The 21,326-nt window shown below is 39.1% G+C and overlaps 1 protein-coding gene across 2 annotated transcripts in view; it reads left to right on the top strand.

Moving 5' to 3' along the window:
* The window catches only part of CASK (calcium/calmodulin dependent serine protein kinase), a 322,704-nt gene that overhangs the window by 204,780 nt on the left and 96,598 nt on the right, over window positions 1-21,326 (top strand). For both annotated transcript variants that reach the window (XM_032261683.1, XM_032261682.1), the window contains exons 8-9: window positions 8,528-8,611; window positions 17,608-17,707. In XM_032261683.1, coding sequence (XP_032117574.1) covers window positions 8,528-8,611; window positions 17,608-17,707 — 184 coding nt within the window. The remainder of the gene's footprint in view (window positions 1-8,527; window positions 8,612-17,607; window positions 17,708-21,326) is intronic.

Genomic DNA, 21,326 nt, shown 5'->3' with positions numbered 1-21,326 from the left:
GACTCCCATGATTCTCCTCTTTCTTTTCTCTCTCTCTTTTTTTTTTTTTTTTTTTTTTTTTTGAGATGGAGTTTCACTCTGTTGCCAGGTTGAATGAAGTGCAGCGGTGCGATCTCGACTCACTGCAACCTCCGCCTCCCGGTTCAAGCAATTCTCCTACCTCAGCCTCCTGAGTAGCTAGGATTACAGGCACCCCCCACACCAGCTAATTTTTGTATTTTTAGTAGAGATGGGTTTCACCATGTTGGCCAGGCTGGTGTCAAACTCCTGACCTCAGGCAATCCACTCATCTAAGCCTCTCAAAATGCTGGGATTACAGGTGTGAGCCACCGTGCCTGGCTTCTTTTTTTTCTTAGTTTCACCCAATCAATGTTTTATTCATTCACCTTATTTCTTAATAATCATTTAAACTTTCCACCTTCCTGGGATGAGTCCTGTGACTCTCCCCTCTGCCTTTCCCCAGCCTCTTCTTCATTATGCTCATGTTTTCATTGGTGCCCATACAAAAGGGGCCCCCTTAGCCATAGCATTTACTTCGACCAGCGTAATGGATGTATTCAATGAGTGAATATCCCAATCATCATAAAGCCAGTCCCACATGGCCTGCATAGAAACCAAATAAGCGGCTTCACCTGGGGTACTCCACTTGGCATTTATAGGTAGAGTTGGATAGTCTCTACCTTTTCAGTGTTAAACAGACCTTAGAGTGGCTTTTATTCCATTCACTAGGCTGACCGTTCCCTTGGGAATAACTTCCTGTGTGTCTGGATCACATTGTACCCATTATGATTGTTCAGTAGTGAGCTGTGGGTCCTGCATCAATTCAAACATGCCTGTCCACTCTGCAGCATTTCAAACCAAATAAACTGCCCTAGATGAGTAACTCTTGCACTCTATTTTAGTAAAGGATTTTCAGTAAAGTGATGATACCAATCTATGAAATGAGATAATTTCTTCACACTCTACTCCCTGGTTTCAATAGTTTCTTGGTTTTGCGCTTCCCTCACATCAACTACCTTCGTGGTAATCACAGGTCATAGAGATACTGTCATCCATGTATAATTTTTCCTTTGGGGGTCAGCTTGGAGGCTAGTGGCCTAGACTCAGACAGACTGAAATCTGGTCTAGCATCATGGCCTGACCCAGCACTCATTTCATTTCATTCAGCTATTACAGACAACCACCACTAAGGGATTGAATATTTTGCCTTTTTCTTACTAGTTTGCATATCCTTATGCATCCAGTGAACCAACTCCCTGAGTTGGATCCATCTCTGAATTCAACTGGTAACTTTTACCTTTAGTAATTGATTGCAGCACAGTTGCAGCCCCAAACCATGGGAGACCACATAGCCTACCCAGGAATCAAAGGTTCCTCATCTCCCACCCTTTCATTCTTTCTCTTCCCAAACCACATATTTCTGTGAACCAGGGCCATTCTAGCAAACCCTACTTCACTGACACTGAGGATGGAAAAACTCAGAACTGTTTTCCTCTGCTCTCGCACCACACAGCAACGACAATCAACACACAACACTCTTTCACCAAATGTGTGGGGGTTCCCTCCCATTAAGAAGCAAGTAATCAACTCTGCTGCTGCGTATTATCTAATTCAATTCTGACACTAAAGCATCACATCTCATAGGTTGAGGGCTCAGTCCCCAAGGCCTCCCCTTCCCACCCTGTCAGATACCAGTCACAAGTCCAGGCCGCTAGAACGTCAAACTGACTGGCTACAAATCAGAGATCCTACACTCTCTCTTTGGGTTCAATTAATTTGTTAGATTAGCTCACAGAGGTCAGGGAAACACTTACTTTTACCAGTGTGTTATATGGAAAATTACAGAGGATACAGATGAAGAGATGCATTGATGGAGGTATAGGGTGGAGTGGGGAGCTTCCATGCCCTGTGTAGATTCACCACCCTCAAGGAACCGCCACGAGTACAGCTATCTGGAAAACCTGAACCCTATCCTTTTGGGTTTCTAAGAAGGTTTCATTACCATTGGCCATTGGTGATCAACTCAACCTTTAGCCCCTCTCCCCTCCCTGGAGGTTGGGGGTGGAGCCAAAAGTCCCAACCCTCTCATCCCTCCTTGGTCTTTCCTGTGACCAGCCCTCATCCTGAAACTGCCTAGGGGCTGCCAGTCATCAGCCAATCATTAGCATACAAAAAGATATACATTACACCATTCTAAGGATTTTGTAGACCAAATATACATTTTACAATATCACATCTATGTACACTCCTGGCCCTTGGAGAGCTCATCTAGTTTTGATGGCTTTGAATGCTATATGTACAATGACTGTTGAATCCAGGCCTCTCCCCCTAGGTATGCTTTCTTAATTCTCTATACAGTTAGGTTTCCTGATTGTTGGCTCTTGTTACCCCTTCCTTCCTGCTCTCCCTTCCTACTCCTTTCCCATCATATCAGCCTCCTTGCTGTGATTCAGACTGGAGGCACATTTCACCTCAGCTCCTTTGTATGACCCTTTCCTAGAATACTCTTCCCTGGGATATCCTGGCTTGTTCCCTCACCATCTTCAGGTTTTTGCTTAGGTATCAGCATCTTAGTAAGACCTTCCCTGACCACCCTATTTAAAATGTGAGGGAAGGAATGCTACCAGGATTCCCTATTCCCCTTCTCCTGCATTATTTTTCTCCATAGCATCTGTCACCCTAAGACATACCTGTATGTTACTTATATGTTTATTGTCTGTCTACCTCATAAAATAAGCAGCGCAAGTGTAGGAATTTTTGGCTCTTGACTCTTGGTTCACTTCTGTCTAAGCACCTAGAATGTGTCTGGCATGCAGTAGGTACTCAATAAATATTGATGATTTAATCAGTGAATGCATGTTCATTGTATTATAACATGCTACTTCCCCAGATTATGTACAACAATAAAATACATAAAAACGCAAACGCAGATGAATAATGTATCTTAGGGTGATGACATGGGATAGTATTACAGAACAATTTTGAGATTTCAGTGGATCTTGATTCTCCTTAAGAATATTACTTCTCAGCCTGGGCAACATAGGGAGATCCTGTCTCTACAAAAAAAATAAAAATAAAATATTAGCCAAGTTTGGTGGTGCACACCTGTAGTTCCAGCTACTGAGGAGCCGGAGGTGGGAGGACTGCTACTTCTCAAATATGCATTCTGATACTCAGCACTAGTTATTCCTGATTTCCCCCAGAAAAGAGTAGGTGAACAATTTTTAGATACTGTCTTCGTGGTTTTGTTTTGGTTTGGTTTGGTTTTTTGCCCTCCTAGATATATAATGAACAGTTTAGAGGGAATTCCTATTTCTCCTTTACTTTTCTCACTTTCTCCATAACGGGATCTTTTGTTCATTCGAAGCTAGTTTAAATGCCAAATAACAATGAAAATGGCAGCCATTTTAGTCATTTTTCAGATCTCTTAGAAGATAGTTTAACATTATACAGTACCTACCTACAGTGGCTTTCAAAGCTTATCTTGGCTAATAACATATTTATTTTTGGAAACCTTTGTTCCTGCCAGTGATTATAGTTCTTGTTCTAAGTAATCTGAGCTTAATACATAATAAATTTTTAGCACGAGGAAGACAAAAAAATGTTAGTAACTTAAATGAAAAGTTTAATATGGCTCTTTGAGCTGAGTATCACATGCCATGTCTAAACGACAGTTTAACTTCACTGCTTATGTGTCATCTGAATATGGAAAAACTTAATTAGAATGTTATCTAGCTGTAAGAGCAGGCTTATGTTATATTACAATACTTGTCTGTGTGTATTTGTAAATCATTACTGTGGATGTAAGAGGTATTATTTTAGAATGGCTGAAATTTAAATATGAATTTCTAAATTAATATTACATTATCATTAGTGTCAGGAGGTACTATTTAATCCAGATAAAACAGCCTGGCCAACATGGTAAAACCCCATCTCTACTAAAAATACAAAAATTAGCTGAGTGTGATAGCCCACACCTGTAATCCCAGCTACTCAGGAGGCTGAGGCCCAAGAATAGCTTGAACCAGGAAGGCAAAGGTTGCAGTGAGCCAAGATCATACCACTGCATGCACTCCAGCATGGGTGACAACAGTGAGTCTCTGTCTTAAAAAAAAAAAAAAAAAAAAAGACAAGAGATACCTTAACAGACTTTTTTTAATCTTGCGATTTTACTAGCTTAGAAAATAATCGATATCATAATTGAAGCATAATTTTATTTTTAAAAATATATACATTTTGACTCTCTCCTTACCTCTCTTTCCACATCACCTTAGTGAATAGTGAGCAGGAAAGGTGTTCACTGGAAATAGAGTTCACAGTCAGATATGTAATAAACTTCCCAATCTGTTGGAAAGAAAATGACATAGCCAGGCTATAAAATTGATTTGTCAAGTGTTACTAATATAACACAAAGACACAGAAAGGGTCTATCCTGCAGGGACATCTGCTCATTCCTTTGGCTAAAGAAAGTGGCCTTTTGCAGGGGCTTATTTTGTCTACACTCCTAGTTCTTGGAGTTTCCAGGTCACAGGCTGGTCTCACACCCAGCCGAACTATGTTAGGAAAAAAAAAAATCCAGCGATACCCCAAGTCCTGGGATCCCTACTTTCTTTTCTCCACTTTTCAGAGTCTTCTGCTCATTGCTTTATATATCGTATCCAGAGTTTTTAGTGTAATTAGCAGACCCATAAGGTGAAATATGCATATTCTATCTATCTCGATATTTCACCTTTGAATCATCAATTTCCTTGTTAAAACTCTGACTAAAACACTAGACTTTGAGGAAAAGTGTTTGTTCTGTCGAATAGGGAATGTTTTTAAAAATAAGCTCCAGGGCCTATCTGTTGCTGTAGAATCCAGGCCTGACATGCATCCTTAAGGCTGCCTGTCCCAGTCTTCCCCATTTCAGTTGGTGCTTACACTGAAAACCCTAGTGTTGTCCTTTACTCCTCTTTCTCTCACACCTCACATCCAGTCTGTCAGAAAAATGTTTTCTCTATCTGCAGAATTGAGCACTTCTGTTCTTTGAAAGACACTGTTAAGAGAATGAAGAAAGAAGCCACAAACTGGGAGTAAACATTTGCAAAGAATATATCTGATAAGGCACATATTTGCAATATGTAAAGAATTCTCAAACTCAATAATGACAGAGCATACAAACCAATTCAAAATGAGAAAAGATTTGAAAAGACACTTCAACTAAGAAGATATATAGATGGCAAATAAGCACAGGCAAAGATGTTTATCATTAGTCATTAGGGAAATGCAAATTAATACCACAATATGATACTTGTACACATGTACTAGAGTGGCTAAAATCAAAAAGACTGACCATACCAAGTATTGGCAAGAATATAGAACAACAGGAACTCATACACTGTTAGTAGGAATGTGAAATGATACAACCACTTTGGAAAACAGTTTGGCAGTTTATTAAAAGTTAAACCTACTCCTATCATATAGCCCAGCCATTCTACTCCTTAGTATTTACCTAAGAAAAATTAAACACATCTTCATACAAAGATATTAATGTTCACAGCAACTTTATGTGTAGTAGCCAAAAAATGGAAACCACTCGGTCCATCAGCAGGTGAAAGGATAAACAAATTATGGTACATGTATACAATGGAATACCACTCAGCATTAAAAAGGAATTAACTATTGATACGTGCAACAACGTGAAAAGATTCAAAATCAGTATGGTATGTGAAAGAAGCTGGACAATAATGAGTACATACTATATGATTCAATTTATATAAAATTCTAGAAAATGCAAACTAAGTGATAGGAAGTAGATCAGTGGCTGACTGGGGATGGGGTTGGGGTCTACAAAAGGATATGAAGTTGCCTTTGAGCATGATAGATGTGTTCATTATCTTGATCGTGGTAATGGTTTTATGGTATAGATATATGTCAAACCTTACCAAATTGTACATTTTAAACATGTACAGTTTATTGTATGTAATTATACCTCAGTAAAGCTTTTTAGAGAAAACAAAAGCACATATATTCAGAGTCTCTCTCTCTCTCTTTCACCCTTTTTATTATTTCCAACTGGTTTCATCCACCATCATCTTTCACCTGGATTACTACAAAAGCCTCCTAACTAGTCTTCCCACTTTTTTTTAACCCTCATCTTCCAGTCTATTCTCAGCACAACCACTAATGTTTTTTTAAAGTTGAAGGTTGAAAATTTGCCTATTAGTTTCCTAATTGCTCTGACTTGGACATCTTGTACTATCTTGAATAAAAGAGAGGGAAAAAAATAAAAATCACCTATTGAATACAGTGTTCACTATTTGGGTGATGGGTACATTAGAAGCCCAAACCTCACTATTATGCAATATATCCATATAGCAAAGCTCCTTATGTAATACCAGAATCTGTAAAAATAAAGTCAGAGCATGTCACTGTAGCTCAAGACTCTCCACTGGCTTCCTCTCCTACTCAGAATAAAAGCCAAAAGCTCGCATGACCTACCCCAGCCTTATCATCTCTCTGATCTCATCCACTATTCTCCTTGAGCCCCTCACATCACTTCACACACATTGGTCTCCTGGCTACTTCTTGAAAATTCCAGACATACTCTCTTCCTTGGGCCTTTGCATTGGTTATTTTCTCTGCCTAGACCACTCCTTTGCCTCTTCTAAATGTCACTTCCTCAATTGGGCCTACTCTGACCACCCAATTTTGTTTTTGTTTTTGTTTTTGTTTTTAGAGATGGGGTCATGCTCTGTTGCCCAGGCTGGAGTGCAGTGGCAGTTGTGGCTCACTGCAGCCCTAACCTCATGGGTTGAAGCAAACCTCTGCCTCCCGAGTAGCTGGGACAGGTGCTCACTAGATCTTGAACTCCTGGCCTCAAATGATCCTCCCACGACAGCCTCCCAAAGTGCTGGGATTACAGGCATTAGCCACCATACTCACCCTGTTTTAAATTTCAGTGTACCCGATCCCTCTTACCCTGATTTGCTTTTTTGCCTTATTCCATAGTACTTTTGACATAACTCTATAATTTACCTTTTTTGTGTTTTCTCATCTTGTTGCCCTAGAATATGATTTACATGAGGGCTGGAATCTTCATTGGTTTTACTTGTGTATGCCAAATGCATAGGACAATACATGGCATATAATCAGCTCTCAAAATATTTATGAAATTAATGAGTACTTATAGCATATGAATCCCCACGATACATTGGCAAATTAGAGTAGGACCGAAGTGGGGAGAAGAGTAAGAAGAGGTTTAAAATATACATGAGGGGCCAGGCACGGTGGCTCACACCTGCAATCCCAGCACTTTGGGAAGCCAAGGTGCGAGGACCCCGCTTGAGTCCAGGAGTTCAAGACCAGCCTGGGCAACATGGCGAAACCCTGTCTCTACAAAAAATATAAAAATTAGCCAGGCATGGTGGCACATGCCTATAGTCCCAACTACTTGGGAGGCTGAAATGGAAGAATTGCCTGAGCCTGGGAGGTCAAGGCTGTGGTGAGCCAGGATCTCACCACTGCACTGCAGCCTGGGTGACAGAATGAGACCTTGTCTCTAAAAATATATAAATAAATAATGGGGGATTCATTTATTTTTGAGACAGGGTCTCACACTGTCACCCAAGCTGCAGTGCAGTGGCGCGATCCTACCTTACCACAGCCTCAACCTCCCAGGCTCCAATGATCCTCCTGCCTCAGCTTCCTAAAGTGCTGGGATTACAGGGGAGCCACCACACCTGGCTTGCAGTGAGCTATGATCAGATCACTACACTCCAGCCTGGGCAACAGAGGAAGACCCTGTCTCCAAAAAAAAAAAAAACAAAAGTTTGTCCTAGTTAGAAGAGTCTGTAATTTCTTTAGTCCATAACAATATAGAATGGTGAATTCGTTGTGGAATTGATTTTTTTAAATGCTTGTTTTACCTGACCAATCATATCAAAGGTAAGCTGGGGCCAGGCACAGTGGCTCATACCTGTAATCCCAGCAGTCTGAGAGGCCAAGACGGAAGGATGGCTTGAGCTCAGGAATTTGAGACCAATCTAGGCAACATAGCAATACTCCTTCTCTATTTAAAAAAAAAATTAGCCAGGCATGGTGCACTTATATCCCAACTATTCAGGAGGCTAAGGTGGGAGGATCACTTTGAGCCCAGGAGTTCGAGGCTGCAGTGAGGTATGATTGTGCCACTGCACTCGAGCCCGGGCAACAGAGTGAAACCTTGTCTCAAAAAAAAAAGAAAATTAACAGTGCCTTTATAATCATTACGATTTGTTATTTTAGCCGCATTGCCGTATATATGAAATTTATGTGACCTATTATTTCAGCTCTTTATTGCTGAAAATTAAATATTATTTTATTACTATCAGTTTAACCTTAATGTCTCTCATTTCAGATTGCTTACCAGTATCATGGAATAAAATCTGCAATCTAAAATTCAATCCAAGTTTTATATTTAAGAATTTTAGCTTTATTATTTGTTTTAGGTGAAGTTTCTGCACTTTTTTAATGGTTATATATGTTCATTGTCTTTCATCTTACATAGGAACGGGATCGTTATGCCTACAAGATTCATCTTCCAGAAACAGTAGAGCAGCTGAGGAAGTTCAATGCAAGGAGGAAACTAAAGGTAAATTAAACAAATCAGCAAAAAAGCCAAACAGATATAGTTAATGATAATGTTTTTATTCTGTTTTGGTGCCCATAAATACGTACTAATGTTAGCCATTGTTTTTGTTATGGCTAAATTCTCATTTCTAAAAAATTATCATCACTTCAATAAGATTTTGGCTTTTTAAGTTATTTAAGGTACTATGTCAGTATGAGTCTAAACAATAAATTATAATAAATAGATTAGTTATATTTTAGATTTGTCTTTATAACAGAGATATAATTACATTACTATTGAATATGAATCTAGACCATGTTTTTTCAGACTTAAATATTTTGACAAATGTGTGTTTAGTTCAATGGAAATAACTTTGAATTAGAATTGGAACTAGGATTGAACAACTATCGGAAAGCAGTAAATAAAATCTTTCAGTACCTTGATCTACTAGAAAGTATTTTCAGCTCAGATCACTTTTCTCACCTTCTATATTCTTCCTAGGTGTCTTTCTCCCTCTTACCACTCTCCCTATCCTCCACCTCACCAAAAAAAAAAAAGAAAAAAAAACTGGTAATCACCACATGTGGGAAGTCCATTTGACTTTAAAAGGTTCTGAAAAAGACCAAACATAAAACAATGGAGTCTTTTCAGCACAGAGAGTAAATGCTATGAGAGAGCGTCCCCCATCTAATTCCCCAGAGTAACAAAGGAAAATTGAGTATTCTCACTTCTTAAAATTATGTTTGCCTTACTTTTGATACTGAAAAATGTTAACTGTTCTCTAAGTCATTGATTGGATAGTAGTCTTCCTTAGTCACATGACTCCTGCCAACTATAAAACTTCTTCTTAAGTATTTTCAGATATGTTATAAATTCTAATAATACTATTAATTTATTATTCAACCCCTGAAGTTAGTAAATTGTTATGTATAACTCCAAACTTATAAAAACATTTATGTGAATTGTGAGTAAACTATTAGGCCAAATATTATCCTATAGAGCTGAAACTTTTAACATGGTACCCACTAGCCACATACAGCTATTTAAATGTGAATTAATTAAAACTAAATAAAATTAAAAGGTCAGTTTCCTAGTCACACTAGCACATTTCAAGTGCTCAATAACCACATTTGGCTAGTCGCTACTATATTGGACAGCACAGATGTAGGACATTCCATCATTACAGAAGTTTCTATTCAACAGTGCTTCTATAGAACAAGGGAAATACTAACATATCTTTGTTGGTGATGATTATTCCCATTTTAGCCTTTCTCCTCTTTGATTTTGCAGTCAAAGTTTCAAACTGGCCCCTCTCCATTTGCTTTAAAAATCCTTGGCCAAAATACTTATTAATGATAAGCCATTATTGAGATGATACCCAAAGAAGTTTCCAAGACTTTTATTCTTTTTGCCTTGACATCCACCTAAAGCTGTGTAGCCTGCAAATAAAAAACTCTTTTATTATTCAGAGTGAAATTTGGTCAACTGTTTGTGAAGTTAGTTTCCTCCCCAAAGAAACTATTATTATACTTTGTTCTCAACTCTTCTAAAAAGTCCTTCTAAACCTAATGCTTCTTTGGCCTCATGTGACATTACACTGTATGGGGTTGAACCTTTCATTGCCCAAGTACACACATTTCACCAGAGGGCCTTGGCTTGCCCCATAACAAGAAACACATGTTGTACTTCTCCCAGGGCCGCAAAATCAGACATGGGCCTAAAATAGCCAAAGTGGTGACTAAGATGTATTTGGACAGGACCAAGCTGTCACAGCAGAGAGGGGTCATGCGGATTTACCACATCCCTTTGCAGGGCTATTTAAAGTTTTAAGACCCATCAAACAACCTAGAACTAGGAACATCAGCAGGATTATTAGTGAATGTGTTCAACTTCTAGTAAGGCTGTGTTCTTTTGAGTAGTTCAGCCACCTTGTTAAAACATGTTACACCTACCATCCTCAAAGAACTAATTCTCATTCTGCCTCTTCAATGAACTTCTAGAACAGAGATTTCAACTTCTTTGGCTTTCAGAGTCTACTACACACTTTATTTTCATACAGCTAGGCCCTCATCTATCCAGACACTATTCTTAACCTCCTCAATGGTGGGTGACTGTTTAATGTGTAATGACTCCCTTGGAAGTGATTAAAAGGGGGTTCACAGAAAGCAATAGAAAGTTACCTTTGTGATCAAGCACAGTGACTCACACCTGTAATCCCAGTACTTTTGGAGATCAAGGCGGGCAAAGTGCTTGAACTCAGGAGTTCAAGACCAGCCTTGGCAACATGGTGAAACTCCATCTCTACAAAATATACAAAAATGAAATGGGTGTGGAGGCCCACGTGCCTGTAATCCCAGCTACTTGGGGGCCTGAGACAAAAGGATTGCTTGAGCCTGGGAGGCGGAGGTTACAGGGAGCCAAGACTGTGCCAGGATTGCGCCACTGCACTTCAGCCTGGGTGACAAAGTAAGACCCTGTCTCAAAAAAAAAAAAAGAAAAGAAAATTACTTTGGTAATTTAGTCATGATGGGGAAAGTATATTTTCCCCATTTTGTTTACTACACATTTCATGTGTCATGTTTTTTCTTCCTAATTCATACTAAGCTCTGGAATTATAAATACTTCAGTTAAAAAAAAGAATCCTCTGGATAACAATACTTAAATAAACTACATAGTTCTAAGCACAGAACTGAATATGAGTATCATATTTTCTCAAACTGAATATTAGGATACATGAGGCAGGCTACATGATCTCCAGGCTGTGTGGAAAATCTGTGCTCTGTGGTCTGGGGTTCTTAAGTGGGCACACCTGTACTCTAACGCTGGATGTCACCTACTTAAGGAGGTACTGAGGAAAATGGTAACTGTGTGTATCCAAGCATGTCTATCCAGAGAAGAGACTCAGGAGGAAATGTATTCTGAAGTCATCCCCATTGCTTCTTCAATTATTTATACCCTAGAAAGCAAATTCCCCACAGTAAAGTATGTTGAAGAAATTCTATACAAATAGAAGCAATATTCTATATTTGGGTAAGTTTATTACAGTCCATTTAAGAAATGGTGAGTTGAGTCCATGTAATTCAATTAAGGGATTACAATCATTTATTTCTTATATATACAGAAAGCGAGGGAGCTTTCTAGTAACTTTCTACAATTTTTCTTTCTTAATTTTTTTTTGTGACAGAGTCTCACTCCGTTGCCCAGGATGGAGTGCAGTGGTGCAATCTCGGCTCACTGAAACCTCCGTCTCCCAGGTTCAAGTGATTCTCCTGCCTCAGCCTCCCAAGTAGCTGGGGATACAGGTGCCCAACACCACACCCAGCTAATTTTTGTATTTTTAGCAGAGACGGGATTTCACTGTGTTGGCCAGGCTGGTCTTGTACTCCTGATCTCAAGTGATCCGCCCACCTTGGCCCCCCAAAGTGCTGAGATTACTGGCATAAGCCACTGTGCCTAGCCTTTATTAATTTTACAAATTGCAAAAGTATTCTCTGACTTATTGATTGGTCTCTTGTATCCTGAACTGTGCATAACTAGGAAAGGTTTGTATAAAAATGCCATTTTCTGGTACTGTATAGAGCTGTACTATCTAGTACAGTAGTAAATAGCCATATGTAACTACTTACATTTCAATTTTAATAAATTAATATTAAATTAAAATTTGGTTGCTCCATTGCACTAGCCACCTTTCAAATGCTCAATACCACATGTGGCTGATAGCTACTGTATTGGACAGCACAGGTTTAGAACATTTCCTTCATCACAGATAGTTCTATTGTACAGTATTGCTATGGAGTCTTGGTACCTCCAGGGTAATGCTTATACCTAAGCAGCACTTTTTGACAGGTCAACCAGGAAGCTTTAACAGATACTTTTTGGCAATCTTCTTTCTGTTAATTCAACAAAAACTAACTTAAAGATTTACCAAAGACCTTTGTGCCTTAATGAAACCCAGCATTGCATACAGTCCTCTCTGTAGTAAGGGTTTGTACGAAGGCAATAAGCTGAGATAACAATCATGGGCTTCAGCTAATCAGAACATTAAATCTGGTATCCAAAAGGTAACCTCTGAGCCTGAACAACATAAGGAGACCCCGGCTCTATAAAAAAATTAAAAATTAGCCAGATGTAGTTGCGCACACCTGTGGTCCCAGCTGCTTGGAAGGCTGAGGTGGGAGGATCACTTGAGCCTGGGAGGTCAAGGCTGCAGTGAGCTATGATCACACCACTGTACCCCAGTCTGAGTGACAGAGTAAGACTCTGTCTCAAAAATAAGCGGGGTAGGATCCTTGATTCTAAAAACTGAAAACTGTTATTCTGGTATGAACAGTTCCACAAATAATAAGTAAAGTGATTTTGATCTTATATATTGATTTTACAAAGCAATTGATTTGTGATACTTTTTAAGAAATACATATACAGATATATGTTGTTTTTTCTTTTTTAATTGAGATGGGTCTCACTCTGTTGCCCAGGCTGGTCTCAAACTCCTGGGCTGAAGCGATCCTCCCACCTTGGCCTCCCAAAGTGCTGGGACTACAGGTGTGAGCCACCATGTCCAGCCAGTTTATGATTCTGAAATGTGAAATTTATTATTTCCTATTGGGCAATAGCTTTTGAAAATTTCCCTGTTCACTCAGAAATGTGGCTATGTATTACCTTGTCATGTAGGTACAAAGCCAATTATTCTGTATCCAATACTTGTATATTTTGTATTTAGATGTTTTAAAATGTACCCCCCTGCCATGACTCTGTATTACCTTGTTATTTAGTTACAAAACCAATTATTCAATATCCAATACTTGTGTATTTTGTATTTACATGTTTTAAAATGTACCCTTATTTATTTAGTTACAAAACCAATTATTCTATATCCAATACTTGTGTATTTTGTATTTACACGTTTTAAAATGTACCCTTTTGCCATTGTGCCTATCAGATTTCATGATGTATGTTTCTAGGCTTAGGGAGCACCAAAAAGAGAGTATTAGTTTTTTGGCTTTTGTCTTCAAGTCAGCAATACATCTTTGTTCAGCTCTGGTGATCCTCAATCACTTTTTTGCCTTCTTAAGTGCATTCAGTAGTTTAATTTAGCAGAAATCTGACCTAACCATTTTCTTGTTTTCCATTTCCTTAAATGCCAGACAGAATCATCTAGCCAGAAGCATTCCATTTTGATGTTTGACATGTTGACATTTCAAGAAAACTATAATTATGGTTAAGAATTCTTTCTAGTTCTTAACTACAAATTTAAAACTTTTAGTACTCTTTTTCTTTGAATTTATAATCTAGCTTCTCCTTTCTAGGTTAATTTTTTTGATAGAAAATTACAACTTTAATATTATTTATCTTAACAGATTGTGAATAGTCTAATTAACTCAAAAGTATTATGTTTCACCCTTAAAAGATACTAAATTATACCTTCTAAATTAAAGCGGATAAAAAACTTCTTTGTCAAGGGTTTAATAAACCAGAAAGTTTAGTCTCTACTAAAAATACAAAAATTGGCTGGACATGGTCATGCACATCTGTAATCCCAGCTAGTTGGGAGGCTGAGGCAAGAGAATTGCTTGAACCCGGAAGGCCGAGTTGCAGTGAGCCGACAGTGTGCCACTGCACTCCAGCCTGGGTGACAGAGTGAGACTCCACGTCAAAAAAAAAAAGGCCCTGAGATGTAAATGCTTTTGAAACAATAGTAGTAAGTTTTAAATTTATCTGTCTTACGACTAGCAGTTTTATTTACATAGTTTTTTGTTTTGTTCTGTTTTTTTCAATAATAGAAACAGTCTCACTATGTTGCCCAGGCTGGTCTTAAACTCTGGGGCTTTTAATAAACTAGAAAGAACAACTTGTATAATATCTGATTTTTTTTATTGTTGTACCCACATGCTCTTCAATAGCAATAATGTAGTACAGGAGTTGGCAAAATATGACCTGGGGATCAAATCCAACCCACTGCCTATTTTTGTATATAAAGTTTTATTGGAACACAGCAAAGTACATTACTTTGCATATTGTCTATGGCTGCTTTCATGCTATAGTGGTAGAATTGAGTAGTTGCAAAAGAGACCATATGACCTTCAGAGCCTAAAATATTTACTGTCTGGTTATTTACAGAAAAAAAATGCTGACCCCTAGTATAGTAGAAATCCTTGAACTGGGGAGAGTAGTCAGTGGATGTCAATTTTGTCTACTCTTCATTGTGTTTCTAAGTTGACAGAGACCTTAACAGGTTGGTAGGCCTCTCTGAACCTCAGTTTTCTCATCTGCAAAATGAGTCTCTTAGAATGAATAATCTCTAAGGTTGATTCTCAAACTCTTAATAAAATTCTTTTACTCTATGACCTATTTCAGAACTATGTTACTGTTTTACATAATGGCTTGAATTGAAAATTTAAACTACCTATAGTCACTGGGTTCAGACAACTAAATATTAGGGGGGACACCGTGCTTACACCTATAATCCTAGCACTTTGGGAGGCTGAAGCCAGAAGAGTGCTCAAGCCCCAGAGTTTAAGACCAGCCTGGGCAACATAGTGAGACTCAGTTTCTATTATTGAAAAAAAACAGAACAAAACAAAAAACTACGTAAATAAAACTGCTAGTCGTAAAACAGATAAATTTAAAACTTACTACTATTGTTTCAAAAGCATTTACATCTCAGGGCCTTTTTTTTTTTTTTTTTTTTTTTTTTTTTGACATGAAGTCTCACTCTGTCACCCAGGCTGGAGTGCAGTGGCACACTGTCGGCTCATTGCAACTTGGCCTTCCGGGTTCAAGCAATTCTCCTGCCTCAGCCTCCCAAGTAGCTGGGATTACAGATGTGCATGACCATGCCCAGCTAATTTTTGTATTTTTAGTAGAGATGAATTTTGCCATATTGGCCAGGCTGGTCTCAAACTCCTGATCTGCCCACCTCGGCCTCTCAAAGTGCTGGGATTATAGGTGTGGGCCACCACTCCCAGCCTCGGGGCTCTTTTAAATAGTGTTTTCCTAGTAATGTAAGTATTTATTATAGATCTTTGACTATAGTAGTAGCTACAACAAGTCTTGAAACATATAACTAACATCTTAAGAAATACAGTTGTATTTCATGTAGAATAAAAATAAAGCATCTCTGAACGTCTAGTTTCAGTGTGTGGGAAACGTGATTTGATATATAAAAATTCCATTCCCACCCAATTTTTAGGAAACATGTATAATATGTAAAGTGAAATAAGTTTCTGTAGAAAGAAGAACTCAACATTCACTACTGTTTTTTCAACATGGTAACTATAATTCTGCATAAGAATCTCTCCTGCGGTAACTTTAGACTTTGGGAAATTTCAAAAGTTTTACTGGAATGTTAGCATCAATATCACTTCTCTCTTTTTGCTCTTTCCTTTCTACAGTTAAGTAAACTTTGTGGAAATATATTTTATTAATGTTTTCTGGCCAGGCGCAGTGGCTCACACCTGTAATCCCAGCACTTTGGGAGACCGAGGCAGGTGGATCGCTTGAGCACAGGAGTTCAAGACCAGCCTAGGCAACATGGTGAAACCCCGTCTCTACAAAAAAATACAAAAAGTAGCCAGGCATGGTGCATATGCCTATAGTTCCAGCTACTTGGGAGGCTGATATAGGAGGATCACTTGAGGCTAAGAGGTTGAGGCTGCAGTGAGCCAAGATTGTGCCATTGCGCTACAGCCTGGGCAACAGAGTGAGACCCAGTCTCAAATAACAATAATAATAATAATGTTCTCCTGTATTTATTAACAAATACCAAACACACACAAGTTTTATATTTCCAGAAAAATTCAACAGTTAATATTTAAAATTTAGACTTAGACTACTTAGGTGATTTGATAAACTACCTAAATGAGTGATTCTACATAGACCAGCAAAAAGCTGTAGTCACGTACCTGTTCTTTATTAGTAGGGTTAGTAATGATTTGCACTTACAAAATGCCTTACAATTTGCAAAGCACTTTCATGAATACGTTGTGACTTTTGCCAATCCTGTAAGATAAGTCTGTTTTAATCTTCTTTACAGATAAGAAAGCCTAGAGAGGTTAAGTGATTTACTTCCAAATACCATGTGTTCTCATTTATAAGTGGGAGCTAAGCTATGGGTCCACAGAGGCATGCAGAGTGGTATAATGGACACTAGAGACTCAGAATGGGGGAGGGTGGAGGGGCAAGGGATAGAAAATCACCTGTTGAGTACACTGTACACTACTCAGATGACAGGTTCCCTGAAAGCCCACACTTCACTACTGTACCATTTATCCATGTAACCAAAAACCACTTGTACTCCTAAAGCTGTTTAAATAAAAAATAAAATAAAATAATATGATTTACTGAAGCAGTAACTCCCAGCCTTTTGCCACTCAACAGTCCTAAGGGATGACTTGCACTCAAATGGCAGTAATTTCCAACTAGGAATCAGGGGAGGCTATGCACATGGCTTGAAAGAGTCATACGTAGTTGATTCTGATGTGTGACCTGATGGAGAATTACTATATAAAAATAACATATTGTCATTATTAAAAACAAAAAGAGGGAAAAAAGATTTTAAAAAGAAAAATGACTCATAATCCTACCACCCAGAGATAATTAATGCTATTAACATTCTTGTGTATACTCAGTCTTTTATATGCATATTAACTTTTTTTCCCAAAAATGAGATTATAATATACATTGATTTTAAACCTTTTTCATATAAGTAATCACAGACACCTTTTCACTCCACTAAACACCCTTCTACAGCATCATTTTATAATAACTGCAGAATATTCCATTGTGTAGTACATGTTTGAATTCAAGATGTAAGTGATTTTATATACTTTTACAATTCCCAATTAGTGTTATTCTGGTATATGCATATGTAATTTATTTAAAGGAATCTGAAATAATTTAAAAGCTATCTCTCTTCTAGTCACTTAATGGATGATCCTTAAGATAAATAATTTGTTAAATAACTTATTTATATTTGTGTATTTGTTTGAATAATCCATTTTTTGATCTCTTTGCTTTAGGGTGCAGTACTAGCCGCTGTGTCAAGTCACAAATTCAACTCATTCTACGGGGATCCCCCTGAAGAGTTACCAGATTTCTCTGAAGACCCTACCTCCTCAGGTAATTGGATAATTCACTTATTCATCTGTGTGAGTAATTTGGTATTTACATCCATTCTCTTCTGTTGTGAATAAACTTTTTCTGTGCATTTAGTTAAATCCTCCAACAGATTCTAAAGAAGTTTGTCAGCAACCAAATCCTGTCTACGTGTGTCTTGTTCCTTTTCTTTTTAATACCAAAATTGCTTTCTCCTGTGGCTCCAAAACCAACATTTCATTTTTTTTTCTTTTTACCTCAGTAATACTTCTTCCCCTTTCCACCCTCTAGACCCAGCATTGCACTCCATCCAATCGAAAATCCTAGTCAATCTTTTGGGATCTTTCTGATTACCTTCTCTCTCAACAAAAACTTCCGATGTAAGCTTTTCCCCAGATCAATTGTATTAGATCAGACTGTGGGGTAGCACTGCTTTGAATGGAATCTTTCACCGTAGAGCTGTCTTGTGAGTTAACTCTGGAAACAATTATCAAGTTCTTCTTTCTCTATAAAAATCTATAACACAGCCAGGCATGGTGGCTCATTCATGCCTGTAATCCCAGCGTTTTGGGAGACTGAGGTGAGTGGATCACCTGAGGTCATGAGTTCGAGACCAGCCTGGCCAACATGGCAAAACCCTATCTCTGCAAAAATACAAAAAAAAATTAGCCAGGCGTGGTGGCATGCGCCTGTAATCCCAGCTACTTGGGAGGCTGAGGCAGGAGAATCACTTTAACTTGGGAGGCAGAGGTTGCAATGATCCGAGATCATGCCACTGCACTTCAACCTGGGCGATAATGCGAGGCTCTGTCTCAAAGGAAAAACAAATCTATAACATATGCATACAAGTATCCAAGGGGAAGAACATAAAAGAGTTATTTGTTTTGATGAACTCTATATAGGTACTTCTGAAAAACCCTGCCGGTGTTCACAAAATTATTTTATAAGCCAGTGCAGTGGTGTGTGCCTGTAGTTGTAGCTACTGCGGAGGCTGAGGCACCCAGCTCAGGAGGATCACCTGAGCCCAGGAGTTTGAGGATGTACTGAGCTATGATCACATCACTGCTCTCCAACCTGGACAACAAAATGAGACCTCACCTCTTAAAAATTAAGAGATAAAAAATTTAAAAACCAAAACCATTTTATAAAATGCTCAGATTTACATCTTACAGTGTGATATTCTCAAGGATCATTTACTGAAAACCCATAGGATCCATTTATGTGTAAATGTGTATGTGTGTTTTAAATTTTTATTTATGCGTTTTTGTTTTTTTTTTTGGAGACGGAGTTTCGCTCTTGTTACCCAGGCTGGAGTGCAATGGCGCGATCTCGGCTCACCACAACCTCCGCCTCCTGGGTTCAAGCAATTCTCCTGCCTCAGCCTCCTGAGTAGCTGGGACTACAGGCACCCGCCACCATGCCCAGCTAATTTTTTGTAGTTTTAGTAGAGACGGGGTTTCACCATGTTGACCAGGATGGTCTCGATCTCTTGACCTTGTGATCCACCCGCCTCGGAGTCCCAAAGTGCTGGGATTACAGGCTTGAGCCACCACGGCCGGCCTATTTATGCATTTTTTATTTACTTAACTCCTAAATCGTGGGTCTCTAGCCTCGGCTTTTTTTCTTTCTTTCGTTAGAGTCACTCCATATTTGTAATATTTGATTTTGTGCTGCCTTTGATTTTTGTACTCTTGGACTGGCTTCATCAATATTCATATATTACCATTGGGACTAGGGCCCCGGGCCCTTCCTGGAGCATGAGGTATTTGTCCCACAGTTAGCAATACAGGAAGAATGTGAGTGTGCTAATGCTTCTTCCCTGTTGGGACCATGAGCATCTGTGGTATTTATGCTTCTCCTCTCCTCTTTATACATGTGTGTGCACCTACACATTCACATACACATACACACAGAATTTCTTACCAATTGATATGTGCTTATACCTTGTGTAAAACGACAAGATCTCGAGGTGATGGATACCCCATTTACCATGATATGATCATTATGCATTGTATGCCCATATCAAAATATACTCATGTACCCCGTAAATATATACTATGTACCCACAAAAACTTTAAACTTTTTAAAAATGACAAGATCAAAATTCTAGCAGCTAAACAGTTCCTCATTTTGACCTTTACTAATTGGGATATGAATCTTCCTCTTTTGAGTGAAGGTGATTTCCAAAAACATTCAGAAATAGGAATCTTAGAGAAGAGACTCTTTGAGCCGGGCACGGTGACTCAGGCCTGTAATCCCAGCACTTTGGGAGGCTGAAGCAGGAGGATTGCCTGAGCTCAGGAGTCCGAGACCAGCCTGGGCAACACAGTGAAACCCCATCTCTACTAAAATACAACAGATTAGCCAGGCGTGTCAGCATGCACCTGTAGTCCCAGCTACTAGGGAGGCTGAGGCAGGAGAATTGCAAGAACCCAGGAGGCAGAGGTTGCAGTGAGCCAAGATCTCGCCACTGTACTCCAGCCTGGGCAACAGAGTGAGACTCCATCTCAAAAAAGAAAAAAAAGAAAAGAAAGGAGACTCTTTGAGGAGAAAGCCTTGCCATTTTTCTCAGTGCTGACTTGGTCATTATCCAGAGCTCTTCCCACAAGAAAGGGAGGGATCTAGTTGTGTTTATAGGTATGGTCCCCAGTGCTTCTTATTGTTTCATGTCTGTATTTTCTTCCACTCCATTTTGTTCCCTCCATCTGTAACTTCCTTTACTAGCTGGAACCTCTCTCTTCTCTCCTCACACTCAGATTACAGTTGACCCTATTTAAGGGGAACAGATCCAGTAATGGTTTGTATTGTTATACTGTGACTACATGATATAGTCACATGCTTGTAATATATTTAGGATAAATCTCTTTGAGATTTTAGTTCAAGATCTCTAATACCATTTTCATCTTTAGAAATGGGGCTAAAGGCAGGGCATGGTGGCTCATGCCTGTAATTCCAACACTGGGATGCCGAAGCAGGTGCATCATTTGAGCCCAGGGGTTCAAGACCAGCCTGGGCAACATAGCTAGACCCTGAATCTACAAAATAAAAAAAAAAATTAGCCGGGCCAGGTGCAGTGACTCACGCCTATAATCCTAACACTTTGGGAGGCTGAGACGGATGGATCCCTTAAGCTCAGGAGTTTCAGACCAGCCTGGGCGACATGAAAAACCCACATCTACCAAAAATACAAAAATTAGCCAGGTATGGTGGCATGTGCCTGTTTGTCCCAGCTACTTGGGAGGCTAAGATGGGAGGATTATTTGAGCCTATGAAGTAAAGGTTGCAGTGAGCCAGGATGGCACCACTGCATTCCAGCCTAGGTGGCAGAGCCAGACCCTTTCCCTATAACAACAACACAAGAAAATTAGCCAGGTGTGGTGGCACACACCTATAGTCCTACCTTCTTGGGAGGCTGAGGCAGGAGATCACTTGAGCCCAGGAGTTTGAGGCTACAGTGAGCTATGATTTTGCCAGTGTACTCCAGCCTAGACAACAGAACAAGACTCTGTCTCAAAAGAAAAAAAAAAGAAAAGAGCCAGCCATGGTGGCTCATGCCTGTAATCCCAACAATTTCAGAAGCCAAGGCAGGAGGATTGCTTGAACCTAAGAGTTTGATACCAGCCTGGGCAACATAGGCAGACCC

Source organism: Sapajus apella, unplaced genomic scaffold (genome assembly GCF_009761245.1).
Source record: "Sapajus apella isolate SASKATOON/1434 unplaced genomic scaffold, GSC_monkey_1.0 scaffold125, whole genome shotgun sequence".
Classification (NCBI taxonomy): domain Eukaryota; kingdom Metazoa; phylum Chordata; class Mammalia; order Primates; family Cebidae; genus Sapajus; species Sapajus apella.
Note: the sequence above shows the minus strand (reverse complement) of the source record. Positions and strands in the feature narration are given on the sequence as shown.